The sequence below is a fragment of the Orycteropus afer genome, unplaced genomic scaffold (genome assembly GCF_000298275.1).
Source record: "Orycteropus afer afer isolate SDZICR_OR568_19922 unplaced genomic scaffold, OryAfe1.0 scaffold00094, whole genome shotgun sequence".
NCBI classification, from domain to species: domain Eukaryota; kingdom Metazoa; phylum Chordata; class Mammalia; order Tubulidentata; family Orycteropodidae; genus Orycteropus; species Orycteropus afer.
This window is the reverse complement of record NW_006921681.1, coordinates 1,693,432-1,721,013: the sequence shown is the minus strand read 5'-3', so window position 1 is coordinate 1,721,013 and position 27,582 is coordinate 1,693,432. Positions and strand designations below refer to the sequence as shown.

The window sequence follows — 27,582 nt, the reverse complement described above, 5'->3', positions numbered from 1 at the left end:
CTGGGCAGCTGTCTCAGCAGAGGCAAGGTGGTTCTTCCTCTGGGTGTCTTGGCCCTTCTGCATCTTGGCTGAAAACATCAATGACAAGTCACAGAAATACTAAGGGAGCAGATCACACCAAGAAAATTTAATTCTTGAGTGCCTACACATTTTCCCTTCTCTCTTTTAGCAAAGGAATTTTTTTTTTTTCCTATTTCCTCTTAACAGGGTTATTGGAGCCCATGAGAGGAATGAAGAAGAGGCTATGAATGGCAAGCAAGCACTAAATCCCAATCTGAATTCAGTGACAAGAGAATAATAAAAAGATTATAGGTAATTTTTCCTCTTGAATTATAGAGGAGGAGTGTGAAGTCAGCCCTGCTGTAGAAGGTCTGGAAAGGCTGCTTACTTCTCTCAGGAGTATCACTCGAAAAAGAAGAAGGATGGAATGGCCTCCAGCTGGGAGGGCTGGAGGTAGCAAATAAAAATTCAGGATGCCCAGTTAAATTTGAACTTCAGATAAACAATGAATAATTTTTCAGTATAAGTATATTAATATTACATGGGACAACTATATATACTAAAACAATTATTTGATGTTTATCTGAAATTCAAATTTAATTGTTGATGTCATATGCCGTCGAGTCAGACCCAACTCATAGCGACCCCTCCTTGGGTTTCCAAGGTGGTATCACTACGGAAGCATATTGCCCAACCTTCCTTCCGAGGAGTGGCTGGTGGGTTTGAACCACCAGCCTTCTGGTTAGCAGTCAAGAGCCTTAGGCACTAATCTGGCACCCATACTTTTACTACCTGCTAGAAAAAAGGGCCCCAGCCCTGGATTAAGCAGCCATTGAATGGATGAAACTTCCTGAATAGCTGTGCTGAGAGCACAACTATTTGGGGTCATTCTGAATATGAATGGTTGAGATAAATGCCCTTATATTTACTATTTAAAGATAAGCGAATTCAGTAACAGTTAAATGTGTGTTGTGTACACATATATGTGTGTGTATGTGTGTGTATATGTGTGTATGTGTATAATGAGAGAAAATAGTGTAGGGGCAGAGTCTTCATCTGACATCCTCTAACTTCACAAGGGTAGGACAGAATCACAATCAACAGTCCAAGGCTGATTCCCATGAAGAGAAGGTCAGACATGTCACCATCCTCTAACCTTTTTTGCCAGTTCTGATACCAACCATCTCTCCCACGACATTCTCTACTTCTCTGCTAGGTTCTGTAATTTGTTGCAATGGCCACATAGCACTCACAGAGAATATTCACGATTACGGGATTTATTGGGGAAATAACAATCTACAATTCAAGATCAGAAACATCTCAGGACACAGTCCTTCAATCAGGACAGCTGCTTCTCAGCCATGTAACAGGTATGCTTTTCTCTGGCTTAGGTCTTTGCCCTGCTCAGGTCAGTGTGACAAAGCTCTTTTAGCTTTGCAAACAGGCACCCCAAAGAAGTACCCCACTCTGCCAGCAAGCCTCCTGCCCAAAGGCAGTCTGCTTTCTTACTCCATGGCCTGGAGAGCCCGCCACTCCATCTCATGCCAGTCTCTTGGTTCTGCTGCCTCTGCTGGCGCCCTGTCTCTGCCATCTCAATGCCGGGACCTCTAATCCAAGGCTGCACTCCACTCTTGGCTCTTCTGTCTTCATGGCAATGAGATTCCCCCTTTCCATTTCTGAGATGGCTTATTTTAAGCCTAGTAAGATGGCAAAACCAACTAACCCCCACATCATGGTCCCAGGCACCTTATTTGTACAGTCCTACTTCCAAAGGTGCCATTTACCTTATTTACATTATTAGCAAGCTATCCAATCCCTTTGGTGGGCCACAAGCATTTCACATTTGCATAGTCCTACCCAGTCATTTGGTGAGAGTCACAAAGACCATGGCTAGAAGAGCTATATTGAGTAATTCACTGCAGCACATACACATTGTTGTTGTTGTTATGTGCCTTTGAGTCGGCCCCACATACATACACATTAATTGTTAAGGAGCTCTGGTGACACAGTGGTTAAGGCATTTGGCTGTTAATCAAAAGGTTGGCAGTTTTAACCTACCAGTCACTCCACAGGAGAAAGATGAGGCAGTTTGTTTCCCTAAAGATTTACAGCCTAGGAAACCCTATTGGGCTGTTCTACTCTGTTCTATAGGGTCACTGGGAGTCAGAATCGACTGATGGCAGTGGGTTGGGTTTGGGGTTTTCAATTGCTGTTAGTTGCTCTGACTTATTTGCTGTTGGAGCTCTGCTAGCATAGTGCCTAAGGCACTTGCCTGCTAACCAGAAGGCTGGCGGTTCAAACCCACCAGCCACTCCTCAGAAGGAAGATGGAGCAATCTACTTCCGTAGTGATACTGCCTCGGGAATCCAAGGAGGGGTCACTATGAGTTGGGTCCGACTCAATGGCACGTAACAACAACAACAAAATTGTTGTTAATTGCTTGTTGGTCAGCTCTGATTCGTGGCTGCCCCATGCACAATATAATGAAATGTTGCCCAAGCCTGTGCCATCTTCACAATTGTTGGTGTGCTCAAGTCCATTGTAGCACTGCCTACTTTGAGTGACTTCCACCCTAGGGGCTCAGCTAGCACTATAGGAGACAATATTCAATTGTGACCCACAGGGTTTTCACTGGCTAATTTTTGAAAGTAGATTTTCCTAGTCTGTCTTCATCTAGAAGATTTGCTGACACCTGTCCACCATGGGTGACCCTGCTGGTATTTGAAATACTGATATTTATCTCACTGACATCCAGCACCATAATACAATAAGCTGATGGATGGGTGGTACACACAGATATATAAATATATGAATCTAAATATATATGGCTTTATTTTACAGCTAAGTTACAAATTGCTTTGTGGTGTTACCTAATAAAAAAAAGAGAAGAAAAAAGCAAGGCAGTGACTTGAAAGTGGCTGAGTTTTATCATTTGCTCTAGGGTAAGCAGTTTGTTGGATTGTGTTTTAACTAATTCATTTTTAGTGCTCTGTTTTTCATTATTTTGGTCATCAAAGATTAGGGTTTAACCAGGGAAGAAAGAGCCAGTCTCTGAAGTAAATATATTCTCAGGCCTGTGGTGTTTCTAAGTTTGGTTCCCATTTGTCACAACCCTATCCAAGAAACTATAGTACAAAACATCGTGGGCCCAAGAGAGGACAAATACAGAGCCTCCCGGAGTCAGTATTTATCTTCTTTGAGTTGTGATAAAAACCAGGTCATTCTCAATCATAGAAACACAGACCTGGGTGTACTGAAACATATGTTATGTTCCCTTTAAGTAATTCCTTGAGGCAGTGTTTTCCAAATCAGAGGAGGGATGGGAAGGAACTTCTCTACCCAAGTGAGCATTATGGCCCAATTAACGTCTACACACCTAAGGAAAAAAGGAATGTCTCAACACTGTACGTTTTTTTCCCAGCCTCTCTGTATGAAATTCTTAAAGACCAGCAAATGTCAGCATGCAGTTTAGCCCAAATCACAGCTCTGCAAAGGAGAAAAAAGAAAAGCCCATAAAAATTGCTGGAATAGCTGATGGAACATGAGCGACTGTGAAAGCTATTGTGGGGAAGCCTCACACAGCTAAAGAAATAGCTCTTAATTTACAACCTGGGCTGACAGTCTGTTCCAGACTGACTTAACACTCCTGAACAGCCCGTCTCAGCACACCTAAGTGTCTCATGCCAAAGGGTCCTAAGAGGGCTGGGCAACTTGGAAGAAACGTTACACAGGCCCATATGGTGCACATCTGGCCAAAAATTAGGAAAAGAAAGAAATCAACTTCTCAAATCCACAGACAGGTGTTTGGGGCTTCCCAGGGGACCTGCTTATGAAGGGCAACAGGGATGGCTCTGAACTGTTAGTTAAGAAACAACAAGGTTCCTGAGAAATTATGAAAAATTGGTACAGGTCAGCATAAACCAAACAGGTGGCAGGGGTATGGCAGCCCCTATGTCCACCTCTTCTTGATAACTGCATCATTTTGAAGACACTTAAATTATTTAGATGATTGTAACCAAGACACCTTTAATAATGCACTAAACAGCAGGCATCTGGTTGAAATCAATTAGGCTCCACTGCTAAATTATAAGGTAGAAATTTGCAGAATGACACTGCAATAGGGACTGAAGGTATATATGCCTGCCATAAACAATTAGATTAGAAATCAAACGGAGACTGCATGTAAGCAGTAGAAAAATGGACAAGGGCTCCTCACTCACTGCCGTGGAGTCACATCCGACTCACAGCAAACCCTCTTTGGGCTTCCGAGGCAGTAGCACTACAGAAGTAGATTGCCCAACTTTCCTTTCCAGAAGTGGATGGTGGGTTTGAACGGCCAGGCTTCTGGTTAGCAGTCAAATGCCTCAGGCACTATGCCACCAAAGCTTCCAAGAACAAGGAAGCTAGGTACAAACCCTTATATGGAGGTTTGCTGTGCAAAAAGAAGCAGGCAAGCGGTGCCAAGAAGGCTCTCCCATAAGGACCGGCTCGCCGGGCCACAGCCCAATTAGGACTATTTGGAATGTGGACGCGCTCTGCAGTGGCTGCACCTGGTGCTTCCTGCTCGGGTTAGGGACCCGCGGGAGAAGAGATAGGACAAATCCCAAGGTCCTGTCCCCACAGCACTCAGAGAGTAACAGCCTCCCGCATCTGAGTTTTCTTTTCTAGACTAGGGAAAACCCTGGGGCGGCATGGTTGGATTTTCAAGTCCCCAGGTGTGCAACCACGCGGAACCGTGGGCTGCACTTCGACCGTCCTCCGCCGCGCGGGGGCGCAGAGCGCAGGCGCGCTCCTTCCGCGCGGGCGCGGCGCCTGAGGTGCGACTCCGCGACGCCAGGGGCCGCTGTGGCGAGGCCGGCGGAGTCTGCACGATCCGGACCGCGGATCGCCGGGCCCTCTTGAGCACGGTCTTGCTGGTTTGCCGGGGTGAAAGGTTGCGAAGATGGCGACGGCCTTGAACGAGGAGGAGCTGGACAATGAAGACTATTACTCACTGCTGAACGTGCGCAGGGAGGTGAGGCCTGTGGCTGATCGCTGTCGGGGTTGGGGCCCGGCCCAGTAGTTCGAAGGGGGTCTGGCTGGCGGCGACCGCCTCGCCCCCGCCGTGGGTAGCCAGGGCCCGGCGGGGAGGCCGCGTGACCCCGCCTGACGTGCACGACCGCTGACCGACCAAGACGTACCCACCACCACACCGACCCTTCCACTGGGGGGGGCCCTCGCCAGCCTCTGCCCCTGCTGTCAGCGGCCGATCGCTACGTGGGCTGTGTCCAGATGAGGCAGGAGGCCCCTGCACCCACAGGAGGGAACAGTGTATTCTAGGTGGAAGCTACAGGAGTGAGATTCTCAGGCCCCGTAATGTATTTGCCGTGGTCATCTCACATCCCCGTCTTGACTGTAGGGCCATGGCATCGCCTCCGGCCAGTAGGATGGCAAGTTGAGGCTCAGGCACCAAGGTCACGGCCGTCAGGGAACTTCCCCAGGAGTATATCGAGTCTTTCATGGGGACATCTTGCCTCTGAAGTGGGCCTAGGTTGAGAGGCACGTCTCCTATGCTTTCTTTTATAACCCTTGAGCGTCTGTCTAGAAATTGAAGAAGGAGCCTCCCGAACATACTGCCTGCCACTCGGAGGCCGCAGGTTAGGAAGAAGCTCCTGCCCAGGAAAGAAGTCCCATAGAACGGACTCAGTATCCGCGCATGTTTCCACACGCTGAGTGTTTATAGGTTGCTCGCCTAGTAAAAGATAACGCGAGAGAGGCTCACACGTGTTTGGCATGTAGCAGGGACCCAATCATTTTCTTTTCTTAAACGTCCACTTTAGAGTGAAGATCAGCATGAAGGAAAAGAAGGCTTCCAAGGTCAGGTCATGAGGTGAATCAGTTATATCTAAGCTGCTGGGTCCGGTCTTTCCAGCCATGCCAGAGAATCTCTAACTCGCAGGTGTGCCAGTGATGATAAAAACTACCAAGTTTGGCTCTCCTAGGCAAAACTGGCCATGAATGTTCTGAAACAAACTTGCCCAAAATCCAATAGAATATAGTTTGTGGAGACTTAGTTGCTAGAACACTGTAATGTAGAAATAGCCTACAAATTTGGATTTGAAGTTACAGGTTTCAGCAACAAACCTTGGTAGCTTAGCTATTCCTAAAAAGAATGTAAGTGTGTGGTATTATCACATTTAATTTTCATATCAGCCCTGTAAGGTATGTTTTTATGATAATCCTTGATTTAAGTATAATCATATAATCCTTGATTGATAATCCTTGAGGAAATTGAGGCATGGAGAGATTTGAGTAACTTGCCCAAAGTCATATTGCCTGAATCTGAAACTAGGCAGTCTGACATCTGTAATGGAGCTCTTTGTGTTGTACTGTCACCTTCATTTAATAAAAATCCTCCCACTACAAAGCTGCAGGTTCTAGTACCATGTACTTGAGCACCCCACATAAGAATCCTTCAAATATATTAGACACTAGTGCCTAAGGCATTTGACTGTTAACCAGAAGCCTGGCAGTTCAAACCCACCAGCCACTCCTCAGAAGAAAGGTTGGGCAGTCTACTTCCGTAGTGATACCACCTCAGAAACCCAAGGAGGGGTTGCTATGAGTCAGACTTGACAACAGTGAGTTTTTTTTTTTTTTTTTCTTCCAATGAAATATTTTTGAGAATTGCACATCTTGTTAGGCTGCCACAGGGCACTTGAGTGTTTTTGTTTTCAATTTGTAATTAATCACTAGCATGACTTTGGGTAAGGAGCCCTGGTGGCACAGTAGTTAAGTGCTTGGCTGCAAACTAAAAGGTCAGTGGTTCAAACCCACCAGCTTCTCCGTGGGAGAAAAATGTGGCAGTCTGCACATGCAAAGAGTACAGCCTTGAAAACCTTATGGGGGTAGTAGTTCTTCTGTCCTACAGGGTAGTTATGAGTCTGAATTGACTGAACTGTGATGGGTTTGGTTTATGGCTTTGGGTAAATGATTTCTTTGGCTAATAGATTTTTTTCCTTTTGAATGAAACTGTCTGGCTAGTTATTCTTAATTTCACTTATTTAGACTTCTTAGAAGCAAAATGGTAAATGAAATCAGCCTTCTTCACAACACATTCATAGTTGTTGTTGTTACGTGCCCTTGAGTCAGACCTGACTCATACTGATCCCTCCTTGGATTTCCAAGGTGGTATCTGCATTATCGGTGACTGAGTGGCCATTACCTGTTTACTAAGGAAGCCTCATGGCACAGTGGTTAAGCACTTTGCTGTAAACAAAGAGGTTGATGGTTCAAACCCACCAGTTGCACCATAGAAAAAAGGTGTGGCGGTCTGCTTCCATAAAGACTTACAGCCTTGTAAACCCAATGGGCAGTTCTGCCTTGTCCTATAGGGTTGCTGTGAATAGAATCATCTCAACAGCAGTGATGGGTTAGGCCTTCTGAACCTTAGGCAGCTGCAGATGATCAAAAAGATCTACAATTACAGGGTTAGCCAGAGTCCTAGTTAAACTTTTGTCAAAGGTATACGTTGAAACATTTGGAATTTTAGGCCCTGTCATTATTATTGGGTTGATGGAATGGATGAGAGCCAAAGAAATATTTTTAAAAAGCATTTTTCACTTTTCCTCAAGGCACCTCCCATATTTATGGCTGTAGGTGAAATCCCTATGTGTGAACCACTGAAAAAACCTACTGCTGTCAAGTTGATTCTGACTCTATAATCTTATAGGATGGGGTAAAACTGGCCCATGTTGTTGTTATTATGTGCCGTCGAGTCAGACCCAACTCATAGCAACCCCTCCTTGGGTTTCCGAGGCAGTATCACTACAGAAGTAGATTGCCCCATCTTCTGAGGAGTGGCTGGTGCGTTTGAACAGCCAGCCTTCTGGTTAGCAGTCAAGTGCCTTAGGCACTATGCTACCAGAGCTCCTAAACTGCCCCACAGGGTTTCCAAAGTTGTAAATCTTTACAGAAACAGACTGCCACATCTTTCTCTCGTGAAGCATTAGGTGGGTTCCAACCATCAACCTTTCAGTTGGCAGCCAGGTGCTTAACCACTGCACCACCAGTGCTCCTGACTATATGTGAAGTCCTTATGAAATGGGCCCTCTTCCCTAAATCACTTTGTGTTGCCTTTGTCAGCAAACTCAGTGTAAGATGTGGCCAACAGGTGTGGTGACCTGATTATCTCGTAGAATTCTACCACAGGAGAACCTCTGAAGGTGGTGATGTCTGGAGTGAATTTTTTTGTGAAATTACAAGTCAGATCTGAAGTTAAAGTAGCATTACTCAGTTGAGGAAAAATAGAAGTAATCTTAACACTTACATGTGTGGTTGGAAGAAAATAGTATCAAATGTTTGTTTACTGTGGGCTCTAGAGCTTGATGCCTTTTGAGTATAACTAGGTAAGATCCTCTTTACCAAAGTATCTTCAAAAGAGCATCTTCAAAGCTCCTAATGTTCAGTAGAGTTCTGAAACTTTGTTCCCTAGAAATATCAAAGCCACCTGAGACAAAACCAAGGGATTCTGTTTAAAAATTACCCACATAAAATATATTTATAACAGTTGGAGCCATGTAAAAATGTCAAAAATCAGACTAATAATCTTTTCCTAAGTTTTTATACTTTAAAATTTCCCCTTAAATTTGTATTCTAGGGAAGGAAGCAGGCCACTAGACAGGACCCAATAATTTGGCTAAAAAACAACACCCGTGGTCTTTAATGATTCCCTTTCTGTAGCCTTTTCAGTTTCCTGTTTATAGAATGTAGCCATCATTGGTCAGCCTGCCTCACATTGAAGTAGGGATGGGTATGATTTGGTACCATGGTTAGGGTATTCAACTGCTAACCAAAAAGTTGGTGGTTCGAACCCACCAGCCACTCCACGGAAGAAAGATAAGACAGTCTGCTTCTGTAAAAATTTGCCGCCTTAGAAACACTACAGGGCAGTACTGCTTTGTCCTGTAGGGTCGGTAGGAGTTGGAATTGATGCGATGGCCATGGGTTTGGTTTTGGCTGGGCACACTAAAACCAAATTGGCATCTCTGGTTTAGTGATGTTAGGTTCCTAAAATATAACTATTCTGAGATCTCCAGGATGATTTTCCAAAATTTATTTGGAGAAAGGGTTCCTCAAGAATAAATCAGAATGGATTTTTTTTTATCCTTATACATTTTGTAGAAATTTTAATTGACACATCTAAAACCTAATTTCTTCCTAAATAACTTAACTCTAGTTATCTAGGCATATTACTTTATTGGCATATTACCTTTGAAAGAGTCTCATTTTTACAGCATGCCTCTCAGCAGTGTTTATAACCTGCTTTAAGATCTCTGATCCCAATGAATTTAGTTTTAAAGGAACCAGTTTACTTTTCAAGTTATAAATACTTCTGGAAGAAACATAGTTGTCAAGTGAAAAATAGAGTTGTTACTTAAGAAAGTTATTTTCTTGAAACTCACTTGTGGACATCAGTGTTCTAGAATCTTCATCCTTCCAGAACAGCCATGAAACTAGAAGTGCAAAAATACCACCTACCAATAAAAAGTTTTCCCAGAGTCCCTGCATTTTCCTTCCTTTTCTGCAGAGCTTTGAACCAGCTCTTCTCTGTTAAGTCATGACCAACAAAGTGAAACCAGAACAGACCTGAATCTGTGAAATGTGGGAGTACCAGAACAGAAAAAATAACAGCTCCATGCCCTGCTAGAAACTTAATCTTCCTGTTAGAAAACAATGGCAGCGTGCCTGTTACATAGCAACCAAATCTCTTGACTGACAAGTCAGAAACAACTGTGCCCAGCTCAAAGATGGTGGCCCACCGTGCCTCTTTGAATGTGTGTGGCTCCCCACAGTCATCGCAATTTCCCAGTTCCCCTGTCTGGCTTCTGAATGGGCCCACTATGCCTCTTCTGAGTCTCCTCCCATCCAGGGTTTTGACCCATAACTTTTCCTGTTCTGATTATTGTTTTAGTAAACCTACATTGTACAAAATTGGGTCTATTCCATTTTTTTTTTTTTAACCAGCCAAATGCTTTATTTTATTTTTATTTTTGCAGTACTCCCTTTCCTCCTCTCCCCTCCCTTCCTCTCCCTCCCTTGGTAACCAACAAAGAAAGTTTCCTTCCATATATGAACCTTTCCTTGACTTTTTACAATAATGAACTAATACAGCGTATGTCTTTGTGTGATTGACCTATTTAAGCATAATGTCCTCCAAGTTCATCCACATTGTGTGGTGTTTTGCAGATTCTCCTTTATTCTTTAGTGTTGCATAGTATTCCATTGTGTGTATGTACCATAGTTTGGTTATCCATTCTTCAATTGATGGGCACCTAGGTTGTTTCCATCTTTTTGCTGTTGTAAATAGTGCTAGATGCAGTATGGTGATTCCTTAAAAAGTTGGTATTAGAAATACCATTTGATCCAGCCATTCCATTACTAGGTATATATCCTAAAGAAGTGAGAGCCATGACAAGAACAGACACATGCGCACCCATGTTCATTGCAGCACTATTTACTATAGCCAAAAGATGGAAACAACCTAGGTGTCCATCAACTGAGGAATGGATAACCAAACTTTGGTACATACACACAATGGAATACTATGCAACCCTAAAGAATAACCTACAATCTGCAAAACAACACATAATGTGGATGAACTTGGAGGACATTATGCTGAGTGAAATAAGTCAATCACAGAAGGACAAATATTGTATTAGTCTGTTATTATAAAAATCAAGGAAACGTTTATCTATGGAAGGAAATTTTCTTTGTTGGTTACCAGGGGTGAGAGGAGAGGGGAGGGAACACTGTTAGGTAGGTAGAGATAAGTATTGACTTGGGTGAAGAAAAGGGCAATGTACCAAATGTGAGTGATTAGCATGGTTGCACTGAGGAAGAGGAAGACAGAGAGAGGTACATGGGAGGTACAGACAACAAAGATGAACCCTATTGCACACACCGTACTGTGTTGTCAGTGAAGGCAAACATGGACATATGGGTGGACAGGCTGAACTATTAGGTATGTCTATGAAGGGAGGAGTGTACCCAAGACCACGTATAGGGTTGGCAGACAATGGTCCTATAAGTATATTTGTATGATCTGAATTCCCAGGTGTAATAGTAGAGCTGACAAGGGACAAGGTTGTAGTCACTTCTTGGTCATAGCCAGCTCCCAGAGGGACCGAGTAATTAAACCTGTGGGCTCGGGACCATAGTCGCAGGGGCATCAAGTTCAATTGGCATAACATACTACACAAAACATTGTTCCACCTCCTACTTTGGCGAGTAGTGACTGGGATCTTAAAAGCTTGCAAGCAGCCATGTAGATGCAACAATGGGTCTCTCCTCATCCAGAGCAAAGGAGAATGAAGAAAACCAAAGATTCATGGAAAGAATTAGTCCTAGCGACTGGTACACCATGAGATCCACACCCTATATGACTATGAGACCAGAAGAACTAGATAGTGCCTGGCTACCAGTGTCAACCACTCAGAGGGGGATCTATGCAGGAGATCCTGGATAGAGAGGGAGAACAATGTGGAACAAAACTCAAAAGCATTTGGAAAAAAAAGCGGGAGACCAGGTTTGCTGGTCTGATAGAGCCTGGTGGAAACACTGAGACTGTGGCCCCTAGCTGCCCTTCAGGTCTGGAATTGAACCCATACCTGTGGTTTCCAGCCAAGCAAACGACAGGCATATGAGTTGAACATTTACCTGAGGTAGATACACTCCTTGGAGAGAACAATCATGGGAGAAATAAGGGCTGTGTATGCATAGGGAGACAGCTCAGGGGGCAGGGTTGCATGGAGGGATAGACACAGGGAAGGGGTGACTGTTGGGAGGGAAGCTGTTGCATTGTGGTGAATTGTGGTCAGTGTCGTGAGACAAAGTGTATGTGAACTGCTGTATGGAAAGTGAATTTGCTCTGTAAATTTTCACCCAAATCACAATAAAAACAAAAACTAGTGCTAGATTAACATGGGTGTGGGGACTATTCCATTTTTACTCTGTCAGCTGTGACTAAACTGATTTAAATCAGTTCAAATCCTGCCTTCCTGGCACAGGGTACACTGCTCTTCCCACAATTTTTGGTTGTCTAGTGTTCCCTGGCTGCAAGTTATAGCCACAGGGTGAAGAGGCTAAGCATTTGAGTTTGGACTGCAGATAGAAAAGAAAGGGCTAGAGAAGTAGAAACAGGTTCACTGATCATGTGAGGATTAACCTGGGGGAACAATCGCCCACAGAGGAGGAGGCAGCAGGCCTGCAGAAATTGAGTTCTAAGAGGGTAAACCGAAAACCAAATTCACTGCCATTGGGTCAATTCCAACTTATAACGACCCCTTCTTGGGTTTCCAAGGCAGTATGTCTATGGAAGTAGATTGCCCAGTCTTACTTCCAAGGGGTGGCTGATGGGTTTCAGCTGCCAACTTTCTGGTTTGCAGTCAAATGCCTTAGGCACTATGCCACCAGAGCGCAGTCTAAGGGTAGGCTGAGCCACGTTCTCACAGAGGGGAGTTATTGTGTGCTTAGGTGTTCCTGGGTGGTACAAATCATTAACACAGTTAAAAGGTTAGAGGTTCAAGTCCACCCAGAGGCATCTTTGAAAAAGGCATGGTGGCCTACTTCTAAAAAATCATTCACTGAAAACCCTATGGAGTGCAGTTCTACTGTACACACATGGGGTCGCCATGAGTTGGCAGTTAATAACTACTTACGAATTCATTACTTATCTGATCTCATGGTTGGCAATTAATTTAGGTTTAATGAGGGATCTGAAGATGGGCTGGAGAAGATCCATTCCTTCAAGAAACTTTCCTTCTACAGTATTATGTTCAGTGTTTGATATTCGTAACAAATGGTTAAAATGTATGCATTACACATAGGATTAAACCTTGGTTGTCCAAAAGCATAGCTTACCCAGATGACCACATGCTTTAAGAAGTCCAGTAAGTGAAGAAGCTGAGGAGCATGGTCCTTAAGAGCAGGTGTTTCGGCCCATGCTGTCACTTGGGTGACCAGGTCCTTTAACCTCTCAGAGCCCCCATCTGCTCATCTTCAAAATGGAGCTGGTCATAGAGTTAGTGAGTGGATAAAAGGAGGAGACAGCGTAGGGGAAGGACTTGGCCAGATAGTCCTGTATTCAAATCCTGTTTTTTAGATGTGGGAGTTTAACCTTTCTGATACTTGTCATTCTGATACTATGTCACTATCCTATGTGACATAGTAGAACTGTCCCATAGGGTTTTCTAGGCTATGCTCTTATGGAAGTAGATCACAAGATCTTTCTCCCGTGGAGCCACTGGGTAGGTTTGAACCACCAACCTTTTGGTTAGCATGTGAGTCCTTAAGCATTACCACCAGGGCGCCTTTTAAATAAGCATGAGGTTTTGCTTATTTTAAAAAGACATACATGTGCATAGAAAGTCTTGGTTTGCTTCATCTTCTGGCTAAATCTGTCTTCCTTGTATTGTGTTAATACGAAACATAGTGCCAGAATTTATGCTAAGCATATGGTTATAAGTGTCTGAAACATTCTTACTCTTTCTGTTCAAAATACTGAGTTTTTTCTTTTCCAAAAACCATTCTTTCTCTGAACTTTGCTTCTGCGTGAGCCTGAATTTGACTTGGAGCAGGGGGAAAGGGGCTCCCAGAAGCTGGAGTTAAGCCTGGAAGTAGGGTATAGACCCAGGGAATAATCCAAAGAGGCAGTGACTGGGGTAAAGGCAGAGTGTGACCCAAAGATCCAGTTGTGAGTCGTCAGCTCTGAAGGGGCCAGGCAGAGAGACCCCTGATTAGAGGCAAGCATTCTGCCACTAGTGACAGCAAGACAAAAGCAGGACAGCAGAGCATTAGGGTTCAGGAGAGTGGCTGGGAGGTGGGGTCCAGCGAGGCTGCTTATGGTCTTTCCTGTGAGTGAGAAAGAGCTGTGGAAGATGCCTGGCTACTTTCAGTGCCATCTCATAATGTAATTAGCCAGTACCCAAAAAAAAAAAAAACAAAAAAACCCAAACTCAACTGCTGTAGTCAATTCCAACGCATAGTGACCCCTTTGGGTTTCCAAGGCATAGAAGTAGATTGCCCAGTCTTACTTCCGTGGAGTGGCTGGTGGGTTTGAACCACCACCCTTCTGGTTAGCGATCAAATGCCTTAGGCACTACGCCACCAGAGCTCCTTTAGCCAGTAGCAGAAGGTTAAATTTAAAAGTGTGTTTTTTTAACGAACCATAAGTCAGTTCTTAACCTTTTCTGCTTTGGGCATTTCAAACAATTGCTTCTTGAAATTTTAATGCTCTAGTTCTGCATTATCTAGCGAAATACCTCCTTTTTTGCTTTCTTAAAGAGACTTCAGTCAAAAGCTTTTGTATTTGCTATGAGTGAGCTCAATAATAAAACAATGGAGAAGAAAATTTGGGACATGCAAGCAGCCGGTTTTGTTTGGCTGTAGAATTTTAGTATTCAAGCAAATTTTTATTTTAATTTTACTTGTGTTTTATTCATACCCTACCTAGTCAAGAAAGGATTAAGACTACTGACAGATGAATAAATAACATAGCATAAACTTTTTTAAAGGGCACATATGTTTTCAAAAACGCCATTGGGAATATTGCTGCTGTGTTGCCACTATAGTGACACACCATTATTCAGATCCTACCCCCTTAAGAAAGGAGCTCTGGTGGCACAGTGCCTAAGGCATCTGACTGCTAACCAGAAGGTTGGCGGTTCAAACCCACCAGCCACTCCATGAAGGAAGACGGGGCAATCCACTTCTGTAAAGATTTACCACCTCGGAAACCCAAAGGGGGTCGCTGTGAGTCAGAATCAACTTGATGGCAGTGAGTTTGGTTGTTTGGTTTTAAGAAAGCTCTCAGTTGAAGTGGCGCTTTTTCCAAGATGGTGGCCCAATTGCTAGAGTCCCGTTGGGCTCCTGAACTGTCGGAGCACTCTGGCATGCAATGGGTGCATCCTTGTTTGTAGGAGCCAGAGAATTCTTCAATAGTAAAAATGCCAGCAGAGAAAAGCTGTGGGGAGTCTACATGAGGGGGCAGGAGCATAACATGAATGTTCATGACAGGCAGTAGACGGTCAGGCTTTTAGGGAAGAATAACCCTATGTGAAGATAAAATCTGAACCCTGTTTTGACTTGGAAGGGAACCCTAGAGCTTGTTTCCTGAAGACCCTGGCCTTTTTGTTTACTGTTGCATCTCTGGGGCACCAAATAAATATATGGGCATGGCCAGGAAGGGTGATAGAAACAAAATTTTACTACAGTGGGGTCAGACAGTATTTCCTAAGCCCTTGGAATGACCTCTAATCAGGAATAAGAACTTCTGTTCCTTTAGCCTATTTGTTCTAGTGTTCTGTTGTCATCAAAGATGTTCAGTAGAGGACCTGGTTCCCCTCCAACCTTCAAGGTTACACATGCTTTCTTTCTTTTTCTTCCTTTTAGTATGTAGGAATGTAGGATTCTGTCATTACTAATTGTCTGATCTTTTTTTTTTTATTTACATTGTCAATTTAAGGGTAATAGGTTCTGTGAGTTTTATGGGGTTTTTTTCCTCTATAGGTAAATAAATAAATTGTTGTTGTTGTTATGTGCCATCGAGTCGGACCCAACTCATAGCAACCCCTCCTTGGGTTGCCAAAGCAGTATCGCTACGGAAGTAGATTGCCCAACCTTCCTTCCGAGGAGTGGCTACTGGGTTTGAACCTCCAGCCTTCTGGTTAGCAGTCAAGTGCCTTAGGCACTATGCTACCAGAGCTCCCCCTAAATAAATTAGGTAGAATTTATTCAAGTTTCAAAGGCTATTCCTAGTTGTAACAACTTCAGATTGTTTGATCAGGCTCCTGCATAGTTTTTCTGACTCATTCATGATTTGATTGTTTGTCTCCTAGGTTTTTATCTTTACAAAGTGAAGAGTCTTAAAATGGCTGGAAGAGGCAGACTTCTAAAATCATTAAAATAGAGCATGTCCACCTGGTCCCTAAACTCCACAAAGATGCACTAGATCACAGGGGTTTTAGAGGACAACCAAAATAATGTAACCGCCATCCCTTGCATGTTAAGCCCCCTGTGAGCATTTGTTGGTGGTTATTTGAAATGGCCAAAGACGGTAGTGGAGCTTCCAACACAGGCTACAAAAGCATAGCCTCTGGAGTCAGATCTGAGTTTAACTTAGGAGCCTGTTCTGGGACAAAGGAGCTCTGGTGGCATAGTGCCTAAGGCATTTGCTAATCAGAAGGTGGCAATTCAAACTCAGCAGCCACTCTGCAGAAGGAAGATTGGACAATCTACTTCCATAAAGATTTACCGCCTCGGAAACCCAAAGGGGGTTGCTGTGAGTCAGAATCGACTCAATGGCAATGAGTTTGGTTTTTAGTTTGCCTGTGGGACAAGGTACTTAACCTCACTGACCCTGTTTCTTCATTTGTAAAATCCACAATAATTTTACTATGATACTTATTGCCATTGAGCCACTTCCAACCAATGAGACCCTATAGAACAAATTTGACTGCTAACCGGAAGGCTGGCAGTTCAAACCCACCAGCCACTCCTTAGAAGGAAGATTGGGCAATCTACTTCCATAGAGACACTGCCTCAGAAACCCAAGGAGGGGTCACTGTGAGTCGAATTGACTCCATGGCAGTAAATTTGGTTTTGGTTTATAGGGTTTCCAAGGCTGTAAATCTTTAAGGAAGCACACTGCCACATCTTATTCCCATGGAGCAGCTGAACTAACCAACTGTCGGTTAGCAGCCAAGCACTTAACCACTGCGCCACTCAGTGTCAGATTACCCAGTAAGCAAGGCAAGCCTGAGCTTACTTGTGCTTACTCATTAATCTGTAGTGAGTGATTTCACATTTTTTTTCACCACATCAAGACATTTCTGCTTGTAGGTATGGCTGGTTGTTGGTCTTTCTCCTAACCCCCAGCACCTTCCTACAGAATCAAAGCCTCTTCAAATTTACAGTCCCTGCCAGGGATAGAGTACCCAGTAAGCAAGGTAAGCACAAGTAAGCCCGTGCTTACCTTGCTTATTGAGTACCTCCACCCCTAGGGCCACAGAACCGAGAAGAAAACCAAACCCACTACCATCAAGTCGATTCAGACTCAGAGCGACCCCCACTGAGTTTTTAAGGTTATAAATCTTTATGGAAGTAGATTGCCTTATCTTCCTCCTGTGGAGCAGCTGGTAGGTTTGAACAGCTGACCTGGTTGGCAGCTAAATGTCTTACCCACTACACCACCAGGGCTGTTTTTTTTTTTTTTTTTTTTTTTTTTTTTAACTATGATAGGGCTGTTACGAGAATTAGACCAGAATGCATATAAAGTGCTTAGCATAGTAATGGGCATATTACTATGCAAAGTAAATGCCGATATATTTTTATTAGTATCATGAGCATAAAAGTTAATAAGGAATGCTCTTATTGATTTGTAGGAGTTCTTTATATTTTTTGGATGAGTTCTTTGTCTGATATGTATATTGTAAATATCTATTCCCTCTCTGTAGCAAGCCATAATTTGAGCCAGACTACTGCTCTGGTGGCACAGTGGTTAATGCATTTGGTTGCTAACCAACCAAAAGGTCGGCAGGTCAAACCCACCAGCTACCCCACGGGATAAAGATGAAGCAGTCTGCTTCCGTAGAAATTGACAGCCTTGGAAACCTTATGGGGCAGTTCTACTTTGTCCTATAGGGTTGCTATGAGTCAGAATCAACTTGATGGCAGTGGGTTTGGGGTTTTTTTGGTACTCAAGTTTTCAGCTTCTAGCCAGCGTCAGGTGTCCATACCAGGTAAACTCCTCAATCTTAGACAAGTTATTCTGATCCTCAGTGTTTTCAATCTGTAAAATGGAGATTTTAATCCCAACCTTAACAAGTTTTATGAGTATTAAAGTCTTAAATGAGGACGTATCAATACATCAAGTATTTTGTTAGCTCTTAATCTATGCAAATACATTTGATAGCATTGATCTTGAAATTCTCTTTGGTTTCTGTGATGCTGTGGTCCTTCTTTTTCACCTTCTCATCTCCTTGGATAGTTATTTCCCAGGGTTCAGCCCATGCTTCCTTGGCTCTTTTTAAAATCTCTTGCAGGCTCTGGTGGCATAGTGCCTAAAGCATTTGACTGCTAACCAGAAGGCTGGCGGTTCAAACTCGCCAGCCACTCCTCCAAAGGAAGACTGGGCAATCTGTCTTTCTCTCAATCCCATGCATTCAGGCCAGAATGCTTGGAATGTATGTTTTTTTCTTTTATATTCAGTAAATGAGCCCCTAGTGCTTCTCCCATAGATCCCTTCAGCCCATGAATCCTCTCAGGACCCCAGCTGACTCCAATCCCTTCATTTCCATTTCATGTTCTACCTCACAGCCTCAACTCTAAATGTCTGTTGTTTCAAGTCTCTCTGGTTTGGGTTTTTATCTGTTTTATTTAAGCTGTACCAAATTAGTATTAACAACATTACTGAGTATATGCTTTCTCAACCCAAAAAAACTTGTGGCTTTCTTTTGTTTCTTGGGCATGGGTCAAACTGTTTGGCTGTGTTTTTAAAGCCCCTTATAAGTTACATGTTTCATATATTTTCTGTTTACTTTGTGGTGATGCTCTGCTTCTTGCACTGGAAAGAAAGTAAGCTCCATGAGGCCTGTTCACCATGATACTCCCAGCACACAGTAGGTACTTGACATGTGTTTGCTGGACGGATGGGTAGCCAGATTGATTTCTTGCTTTCTTCTGCCTGCTGCTTTCTTGTGCCGGTTTAATCAGTGTTCTATCTCTCTGCCCCCAATACCATCCTATTTCCTTGGGGCATTCTCGTCCCCTAAAATGGTTCAGCCCATCTTTGATATCAAAACAAATCATCTTCCACCTTTGCAGTCCCACATAGCCCCCACTGCTTCCAGCAAGAGCCCTGGTAGCACAGTGGTTAAGCACTCAGCTGCTAACCAAAAGGTTGGCAGATTGAACCCACCGACTACTCTGTGGGAGAAAGATGAGGCAGTCTGCTTCTGTAAAGATTACAGCCTTGGAAACCCAGTGGGACAGTTCTCCATCCTGCATGGTCACTGAGTCAGAATTGACTCGATGGCAAGAGATTTTTGGCTTCTAGGACATTTCCTTTGCGTCCTGACCGCTCTGAACTGACTTCCACCACACTCTTAAAGCTACTAGCATTTCTGTTTCATGTTATTTAGTTAAACTTGTTTGTATATGGGTTTTTGTTAGGGTGAGGGGATCTCGTCTAGATTATAATCTCAAGACCAGGAACAGTATTCCTTTTGTAGCTTCTGTGATACTTAGAGCAGTGTTAGCACTCAGTAAATTTACAGAATTGAAATATATGCGTATACGTAATTATGTATATAAAGTGCCATACTCACTTTATCTATCTAGGTGCATGTTACTTTATGTAATACCCGTGTTCTTAAGGAACACATTGCCGTGTTAGAAATCAAATCACTCCAGAGGAACTCACTATTGGAAGAAATATCAGTTTAGTAAGTCTAAATTTTCACTTAGGAAAATTGTGTAAGGTACATGAGGAAGAGAGCAAATTCAAACGATTGCCTTTCTGGTTGGGCTCCAGAGCAGACGGTGCCTGTGGAGACTCAGTCCAAGCCTCTGAACACCGGGCCACAAGAGGAAAGAGCAGCTCTCCCCTCGCCGGGCCTGTCCTTTTTCCATTTGGCAGTTATCGATTATCTTCTCTTTGTTTCTTTATTGCAGTGGGAAAAGGTTGCTTGTTTATCATCTTTTGCACTGGCCCAGTAATGTTTGTAAAAGTAAATCATTTCAGATGGATTAGATCTATTTTTGGACAGTCTTTCTTTCATCAATTAAATAGAGCTGGATTTTTTCAACAGTATAGATTAAGCCAGTTGCGGTCGCGTCTGTTCCAACTCATGGAGAGCTGTGAACGGTGCTCCATAGGGATTTCAGTGACTGCTTTTTCGGAAGTAGACGCCCAGGCCTTTCATTCGAGGCCCTTCAGGGTGGCCTTGAACAGCCAACCTTTTTGTTAGCTGCCAAATTCATTAGCCGTTTGTGCTGCCCACGGACTCTGGATTCAGCTTAGTCTCACTTTAAATCCTGTTCTACTTACAAAGTTCCTTACAAAGATGGGTCCGGCAGAATGATTTAATGCAGCAGCCTACATGTGTGTGACAGTTGTAGTGAGTCCAGGTACACGGTTGGCATCTGTTTCTGTTTGCACATGAAGTCCCATATTTAGGAACTTATTTCCAGGCCTTCAAAGTGTTCCATGTGCAAAGGAAAAGAAAAGAATAAAGGCTGTGTTAGGCTGGAAAAATTACATCAGAATATGGTCGGGCTGTGGGTGAGAGGAATTTCATCGTGTGAAGCTTCAGACTGTGTCGCCAGAGCCTTTACAGAATTAATGAGGACATTTTTACCAAGTCCAATTCAGTAGTTGCTTTTTAGTGCCTTACGAGTGAGTGGCTTGGTGTTTTAGTATAATCAGTATCTACTAAATGACACCAAATAATAAGTGCCATCTTTTCTCTCGGTGAAACAGCTCTTACTCAGCACAAAGCAACCATGCTATCTTGCTGTTAATTAGCTCGGAAATCTGCTTTTTCCTTTAAATTGTGTGAGCACCAAATATCATAAAAAATTACAGGTTTTTATTAGCTGATGCAGTTTATTTCAGTCAGATTATTGTGGAACATATGGACAGTAATGAATTTTCAATTGTGGTAATTAGGCAAACTTCCCAAAAATCCAAGAGAATATAGTTTGTGAGGACTTATAGTACTGTAATGTAGAGATAGCCTGTAAGTTTGAGTTTGAAATTACAGGCTTCAGCAACAAAAACCTTTGGTGGCTTAACTATTCCTAAAATGAATATAAGTGTGAGGTGTTAACTTGTTACTTGTACGTTCTATTACGTCTTCTAAGTGTTGAATTAAGTATCATCACGTGGTAGCAATAAGTACTGTATGACCACCATTGACCCTTCACTTGCCTGGCACATGGTAGAATTGCACTTCCGGTCTCCTTGCAGATGAGTGGGACCATGTGACTAGGTCCAGCCAGTGAGTTGTGAGTGGAAGTGATGTGCGTCACTTCCAGGCCTGAAGCATTTAAATGTCAGTGCAATCCAGAGGGTCTCATGTACCTTCCTCTGCCTTAGTGACTAACAGTGGCTCCAGAGGCTAGCTGCTCTGTCAGCCTGGTACCTGAGGACACTGCCAAGCAGAGAACAAGCTGACCTGAGATGGACATTTTTTACATAAAGTAAAGAGGTTTTTATTTATGGGGATTAAAGAGCTTTTATTTATAGGGAGTATAGCTATTGATGGGAGGTCTGGTGGCGTAGCGCCTAAGGCATTTGACTGCTCACCAGAAGGCTAGTGGTTCAAATCCACCAGCCACTCCTCGGAAGGAAGGTTGGGCAGTCTACTTCCGTAGTGATATTGCCTCAGAAACCCAAGGAGGGGTCACTATGAGTGGAATCTGACTCGATGGCAGTGAATGAGTGAGTGAGTGAGTGATAGTTATTGATAATTAACTAGAAATTAAAACTGAATCATTGGTAAAATATTGTGGTAAAACAGGATGTAAAGTACACTTACTTGTATTTCAATATAGGCACAAGAAAAACTTAAGGATTTCAAAATAACTATGTGTTGAACAATAATAAGGTTACAGGTATATTGATATGATAGCAACTATAACCGAGAAATAATTCACTAAAGAATCAATTCAGTTATCTCTGAAAGCTTCCATGTTTATATCCTAAGCCTACCATCCTAGAGATTTAACTAGAATATACAAGTACATATTCCATTAACCATTGGAACAATGATATCATCACATCATGTAGCCTCCAGAAAATTCCACTGTATGCTCATGAAAGTAAAAAAGCAAGTACCAGCTTAATAAAATAAAATTAAAAAAAAAAAAAAAACATTGCCATCAAGTCAGATCTGACTCACAGTGACCCCTCCTTGGGTTTCTGAGGCAATATCACTATAGAAGGAGGTTGCCCAACCTTCCTTCCAAGAAGTGGCTGGTAGATTTGAACCTCTAGCCTTCTGGTTAGTAGTCAAATGCCTTAGGCACTATGCCACCAGAGCTCCCACCAGCTTAATAGCATTATGAAAGTAGTTTTGACCTTGTAGACTCCCTGACAGGGATTCCCAGTGTCTTCAGACCACACTTTGAGAACCACTAACCTAGCCTGTCCTGACCCAAATATTATAGTTGAGACAGACTGCTGTCCCTTACAATATGGAAGCTTCCCTTGTTGACTGAAGGTAGTAAATAAAAGTAGAGGGGCAATATACTTTTTGAATATCTGCTATCAGATTGAGTGCAGAGATGTTTGACTTGATTCTGTAAAAATGAGAAAATTCTTTGTTTATTAAAAGACATGAAACAAAAAAAAACTTAAGTGCTATTAAAGAAGTCAGAATAAATCAGCAGTATATTTATTTGATGAACAAAAATATGAGCACCCTAACAGGAAAAGAAATACAAAGGAATACCAGGTTATTTCCTTAAAGAAGAAATCTAAGATGCAAATAAATACACAGAAAAAAATGTTTACCCTCACTGGTAAACAAATGCAAATTAAAGCAAGATACTCTTTTTTTTTTTTGCTTATCGATTGACAAAGTTTTGTTTAATATTATTGTGATTTGGGTGAAAGTTTACATAGCAAATTGGTTTCCCACTCAACAATGTATATACATTTTGTTTTGTGAACATTGATTGCGATCCCCACAATGTAACAGCACTCTTTCCACTTCCTCCCTATGGTTACCATTTCCATTTATCCTTTCCTACCTCTTCCTGCCTTCTGAGCTTTATTCCTGGGCAAATGCTGCCCTTTTGATCTTGGACAGTTGATTGTTCTGAAGAGTGAGTATCTCCCTGGAGTTATTGTCCACCTTAAAGACTTGTCTATCATTTGGCTAAAAGTTAAGCCCAGGAGTTTTACGTTTGGTAAAACTACAGTGCTCAGTGCTGATGGGTGAACCAGTGTCTGCCCAACTTCAAGAAACTAACCCAGAGTCTAGAGGCACCTGGCACAGTGGAGGGTGAGAATAGGATACCCTAACCCAAATGGGGTTAACTGGAAGTTTCCACCCTGCATGGTGAGACTTCTAGCTTTGTCCATTTGTTCTTCAGGCTTTGCCCTGAAAAAACTAACCTATCAAAGAGAAAAGACATAGATAGTATTATTTGGGCATCTGCGAAATGAAACTTCTAGGTGTCCTCCCAGTCATTTTACAGAGGAGCCTATCAGATGACAAGGCCTATTCATACATACAGAGCTTCCAAGTAGCTTTTTAGTATCTTATTATTAATATGAATAGATGGCCAGCAAACATCAAATGTTTGAGATGAATCTTCAATATTAAAACTTGAGACCATGCAGACAGAAAGTAGAAACTGCAAGGAAGCAGACAATGCAGCAAGTTAGAATATCTCAAGAAAACTATTTTGTTCTCAGAGAGATAATAAAACATTACATGTAAGAAGTACTTGGTGATACTTTTAAAATAAATTGGTGACAAAGAAAGAGCACTTAGAAACTAAAAATAAGATGGTAAAAATTAAAGAAATTATATAAATGATCTGGGAGATAAGTTGAGGAAATCGCCAAGAAAGTAAAATTTAAAAATTAGATCAATTCATGCAAAGTAAACAAAATAAAATAAAGGGACTTTATAAAACAACTGTGATGAGAAGATTTCCCAGAATCAAAAGCTGTAAGGTTATAGATAAAACAGCCAATCAAGTAACTAGCACAATGGATAAAATAATAATAAGCTCCATATTAAGGGAAATCATAGGATAAGAGAGGGTCCTAAAAGCAGACAAAGAAAAAACTTAGGACACAGACATCAGGAGTCAGGAATGATATTACATGTCTCACGAGCAATACAGTAGAGGAATACATTAAAAACCCTGAGGAAAACATGATTTTCAACCCAGAATTCTATACTCAGCCAACTATTTACCAAGGAGAAAGGCAGGATGAAAACATTTTGAGATGTGCAAAGTTGAAAAAGATTTTTCCTCACCCTTTATTATTGTGAGCTCCACAATAATAAGGAATAAAAACCAAAAAAAAAAAAAAGAAATATATAAACTACAGAAAAGAGGGGATCCAACCCGGGAAAAATACAGAGGAATTCCCAGGAAGATGGTTCCAGGAAATCCTAGGATGAAGTTTGTTCATCAGGCTTAGCAACCAACACAGTGCAGAGAGCACTAGGGAAAAAATAACTACTTGATGTATTTGTCTTGAGAGGAGTATTAGAAGTCTGTTGAGCTAAAGGATGAGTGAAACATACATAGAAAGCTATAGCAAACAGAAAAAAAAAAAAAAATGAGGTAGTTATTAACCCCAGGAAAAATAAAAAGTTGTTTAAGAAAAGAAGTGTGACCTAGTACTCTGTTTGTATATTGATTTAACTCAAAATTGTGGTAACAGTAGAGGAAAGAGGGAGAAGAGAAACAGAAGGAAGTGGGCAGGGACTAAATTGTCACAATGAGTAGATTAAGCCTTAAATGTAAACAAGTAAGAGTAGCAATATGAGTATATTATTTAGATAAATGAAAGTAAATAGGGAAAAAAAAACAAAAAGAACATGCTTACATCTGAAGAGGGGGACCCAGGAAAGGAGTGAGGCAGATGACTGGTGTTTGAGGTCTAGTAGTTCTGTTTATAAACTGTTACATATTCTCTTGATAAATTTTAAAACTTAAGGTTAGAATAATTAACTGGTAAATACTTTCTGAGAGCAGTTCAGCAGACTTTTAGAAGCCTTAAGATACTATGTTGCCTTTAACGCAACAATTTTATAAATTTATTTCCAAAAAGGTAATCATGGATATGTGAAAAGATTTTGCTATAGATCTGTCCACTGCAGCCTTTTTTTTTTTTTTTAAAAGGAAAATATTTAATAGAGGATTGTTATATAAAGTATGATTATTGCCACATTTTGGAATGCTGTCCAGCCTTTTAAAATGGCATGGAAAAATAATCACACATACACACAAACCTGCAAAGACTTTTAAGTGAAAAACACAGTTTACAAAATTTTATTACACTTTGAAGCCATTATACAAAGTGAAAAAAGCCAGACACAAAAAGACAAATATTATATGATTCTGCTTAAATGAAATATCAAAAACAGGAAAATTCGTGGACACAAAGTAGAACAGAGGTTAGCAGGGGCTAGGGTGGACGTAGTCATGGGGAGTTAGTATTTAATGGGTATAGAGTTCCTGTTTGGGATGACAAAAAAGATCTGGAAATAGTAGTGATGGTTATACAATTGCAAATGTACTTAACATCACCAAATTGTATACTCAAAATTGGTTAAAATTGAAACTTTTATGTTATGGAAACTTTACCACATTAAAGAAGATTAACAAAAAAAATATGCATTAACTAATTCATGCTGACAGTTCTCTCATCAGACTTTATTCTGTGATCAAGCTAAGTTCAAAGATATGTACAGGGTAAAGAGAAAAAACCAAGTCTAGAGAAAATGTTTCAGGTGGAGGGACTTGGTGGCAAAGTCTTCTAAGACTTCAAACTTAAGAGCCAGGGAAAGTGTGTAAAACTAGAGGACTTGGTCAAATGAGTCAACAAATAAATTTTCCAATTATATTTTTAAAAATTGTATTATATATTTGAATAATTGAATATGTATTTTAAAATATGTTTTTCTTATCTACAGTATTTGCCATTTTATCCATGGTGTGTGTGTGTGTGTGTGTATATATATTTTTATATATATATACATATTTATATATTTATACACACATTTATAATTAGAAAAGTCAAGTTTTTTGTTTTTTATTTTAATTTTTTTATTGTAATTTGGGTGAAAGTTTACAGAGCAAATTCCTTTTGCATACAGCAGTTCTTAGCACATTTTATTTCATGACATTGATTGCAGTTCCCATAATGTAACACCTCTCTTCCCACTTCCTATAGTTACCTCCCTCTGTCCTTTCCTGTGCATTCCTGCCCTCTGACCTATCTCCCTATGCAAATACTGCCCCTGGTTGATTGTTCTGAGTATGCCTATCTGGTGTAAATGTTCACCCTATATGTCTGTCTGTTGTTTGGCTGGAAGCCACAGGAGTGAGTTCAGTTCCAGGCCCGAAGGGTTACTAGGGGCCACAGTCTCAGGGATTTCACCAGTCTATCAGACAAGTAAGCCTGGTCATTTTTACAATTTTTAGTTTTGTTGCACGTTTTTTTCCCACTCTATGCAGGATTGATTGATTACTTGATTACCCTTTCTCTAGTGGTTGACAGTGGTAGCTGAGAACCATCAAATTCTTCTGGTCTCAGGGTCATGTAGGCTGAGGTTCGCATGGTCCACTAGTCTCTTGGACTAATTGTTTCCATGCATCCTTGGTTTTCTTCATTCTTCTTTGCTCTGGACAAGAGGAAACCAATTACTGCATCTAGATGGCCACTCACAAGTTTTTAAGACTCCAGTGTCTATTCGCCAAAGTAGGATGTAGAACAATGTTTCTGTATAGTATGTTATGCTGATTGAGCTTGATGTCCCCTGCAACCATGGTCCCAAGCCCACAGGCCCAACAATTCACTCCCTCAGAGTGATTGGCTGTGGCGAGGAAGTTATATCCTAACTTTGCCTTGTTGTAATTTTATGGACAATCTCATAGCACATACAAATACATTTGTAGAAATATCTGCCAAACTTGTATATGGTTGTGGGTATATTTCCTTTTGCTTAGATTTACCTGATCATTTAGCCTGTCTATCTATGTATCTACCCATAGATTAATGTTTGTTATTATTGACAATGCCGTATTTTATCTGTAAAAGTTTTTCTGTTTGTTGTCTGTGCCTCGTGTACCTCTCTATGTCTTTCTCTCATAGCACATACAAATACATTTATAGAAGTATCTGCCAAACTTGTATATGGTTGTGGGTACATTTCCTTTTGCTTAGATATACCTGATCATTTAGCCTGTCTATGTATCTACCCGTAGATTAATGTTTGTTACTATTGACAGTGCCGTATTTTATATGTAAAAGTTTTTCTGTTTGTTGTCTGTACCTCTTATGTACCTCTCTGTGTCTTTCTTTTCCTTAGTGTTATTGTGTTGGTCACTCACTTCTGGTATATTGCCTTTCCCTTCATCCAAGTTGATGCTTGTCTCTTACCTGTCTAGCAATTTTTCCTTCCCTCCCATCCCTGGTAACAAGCAAAGAAAGTTTCCTTCCATATGTAACCTTTCTTTGACTAAGAAAAGTCAAGGTATTTTTAAAAAATAATTTGTTTAGGAAAAACCTAGCACTTTACTCATTTATTTAAACTGTTTTGAACAAAAAGAACTAGTGCCACACTTACCTCTCTGCTGATGGCAGTATTTCTGAAAATAAAGTTTATTTTTGCTCTACATCTTCAACAGCACTTGATAGTCTCCGTCTTTTTAATTTTAGCAATTTTAGAGGTATGTAGTGGTGTTAGGAATTTGCATTTCCCTAATAGCATAGTGGCTAAAGCACTTGACTGCTAACCAGAAGGCTGGCGGTTCAAACCCACCAGCCACTCCTCGGAAGGAAGGTTG

General features: G+C 41.6%; 1 protein-coding gene across 1 annotated transcript in view; it reads left to right on the top strand.

The window, feature by feature from the left end:
- Window positions 1-4,942: 4,942 nt before the first annotated feature.
- DNAJC11 (DnaJ heat shock protein family (Hsp40) member C11) overlaps window positions 4,943-27,582 on the top strand; it is a 94,325-nt gene continuing 71,685 nt past the window's right edge. Inside the window, exon 1 of the mRNA XM_007942588.2 lies at window positions 4,943-5,014. Within this exon, the coding sequence (XP_007940779.1) occupies window positions 4,943-5,014 (72 nt within the window). The remainder of the gene's footprint in view (window positions 5,015-27,582) is intronic.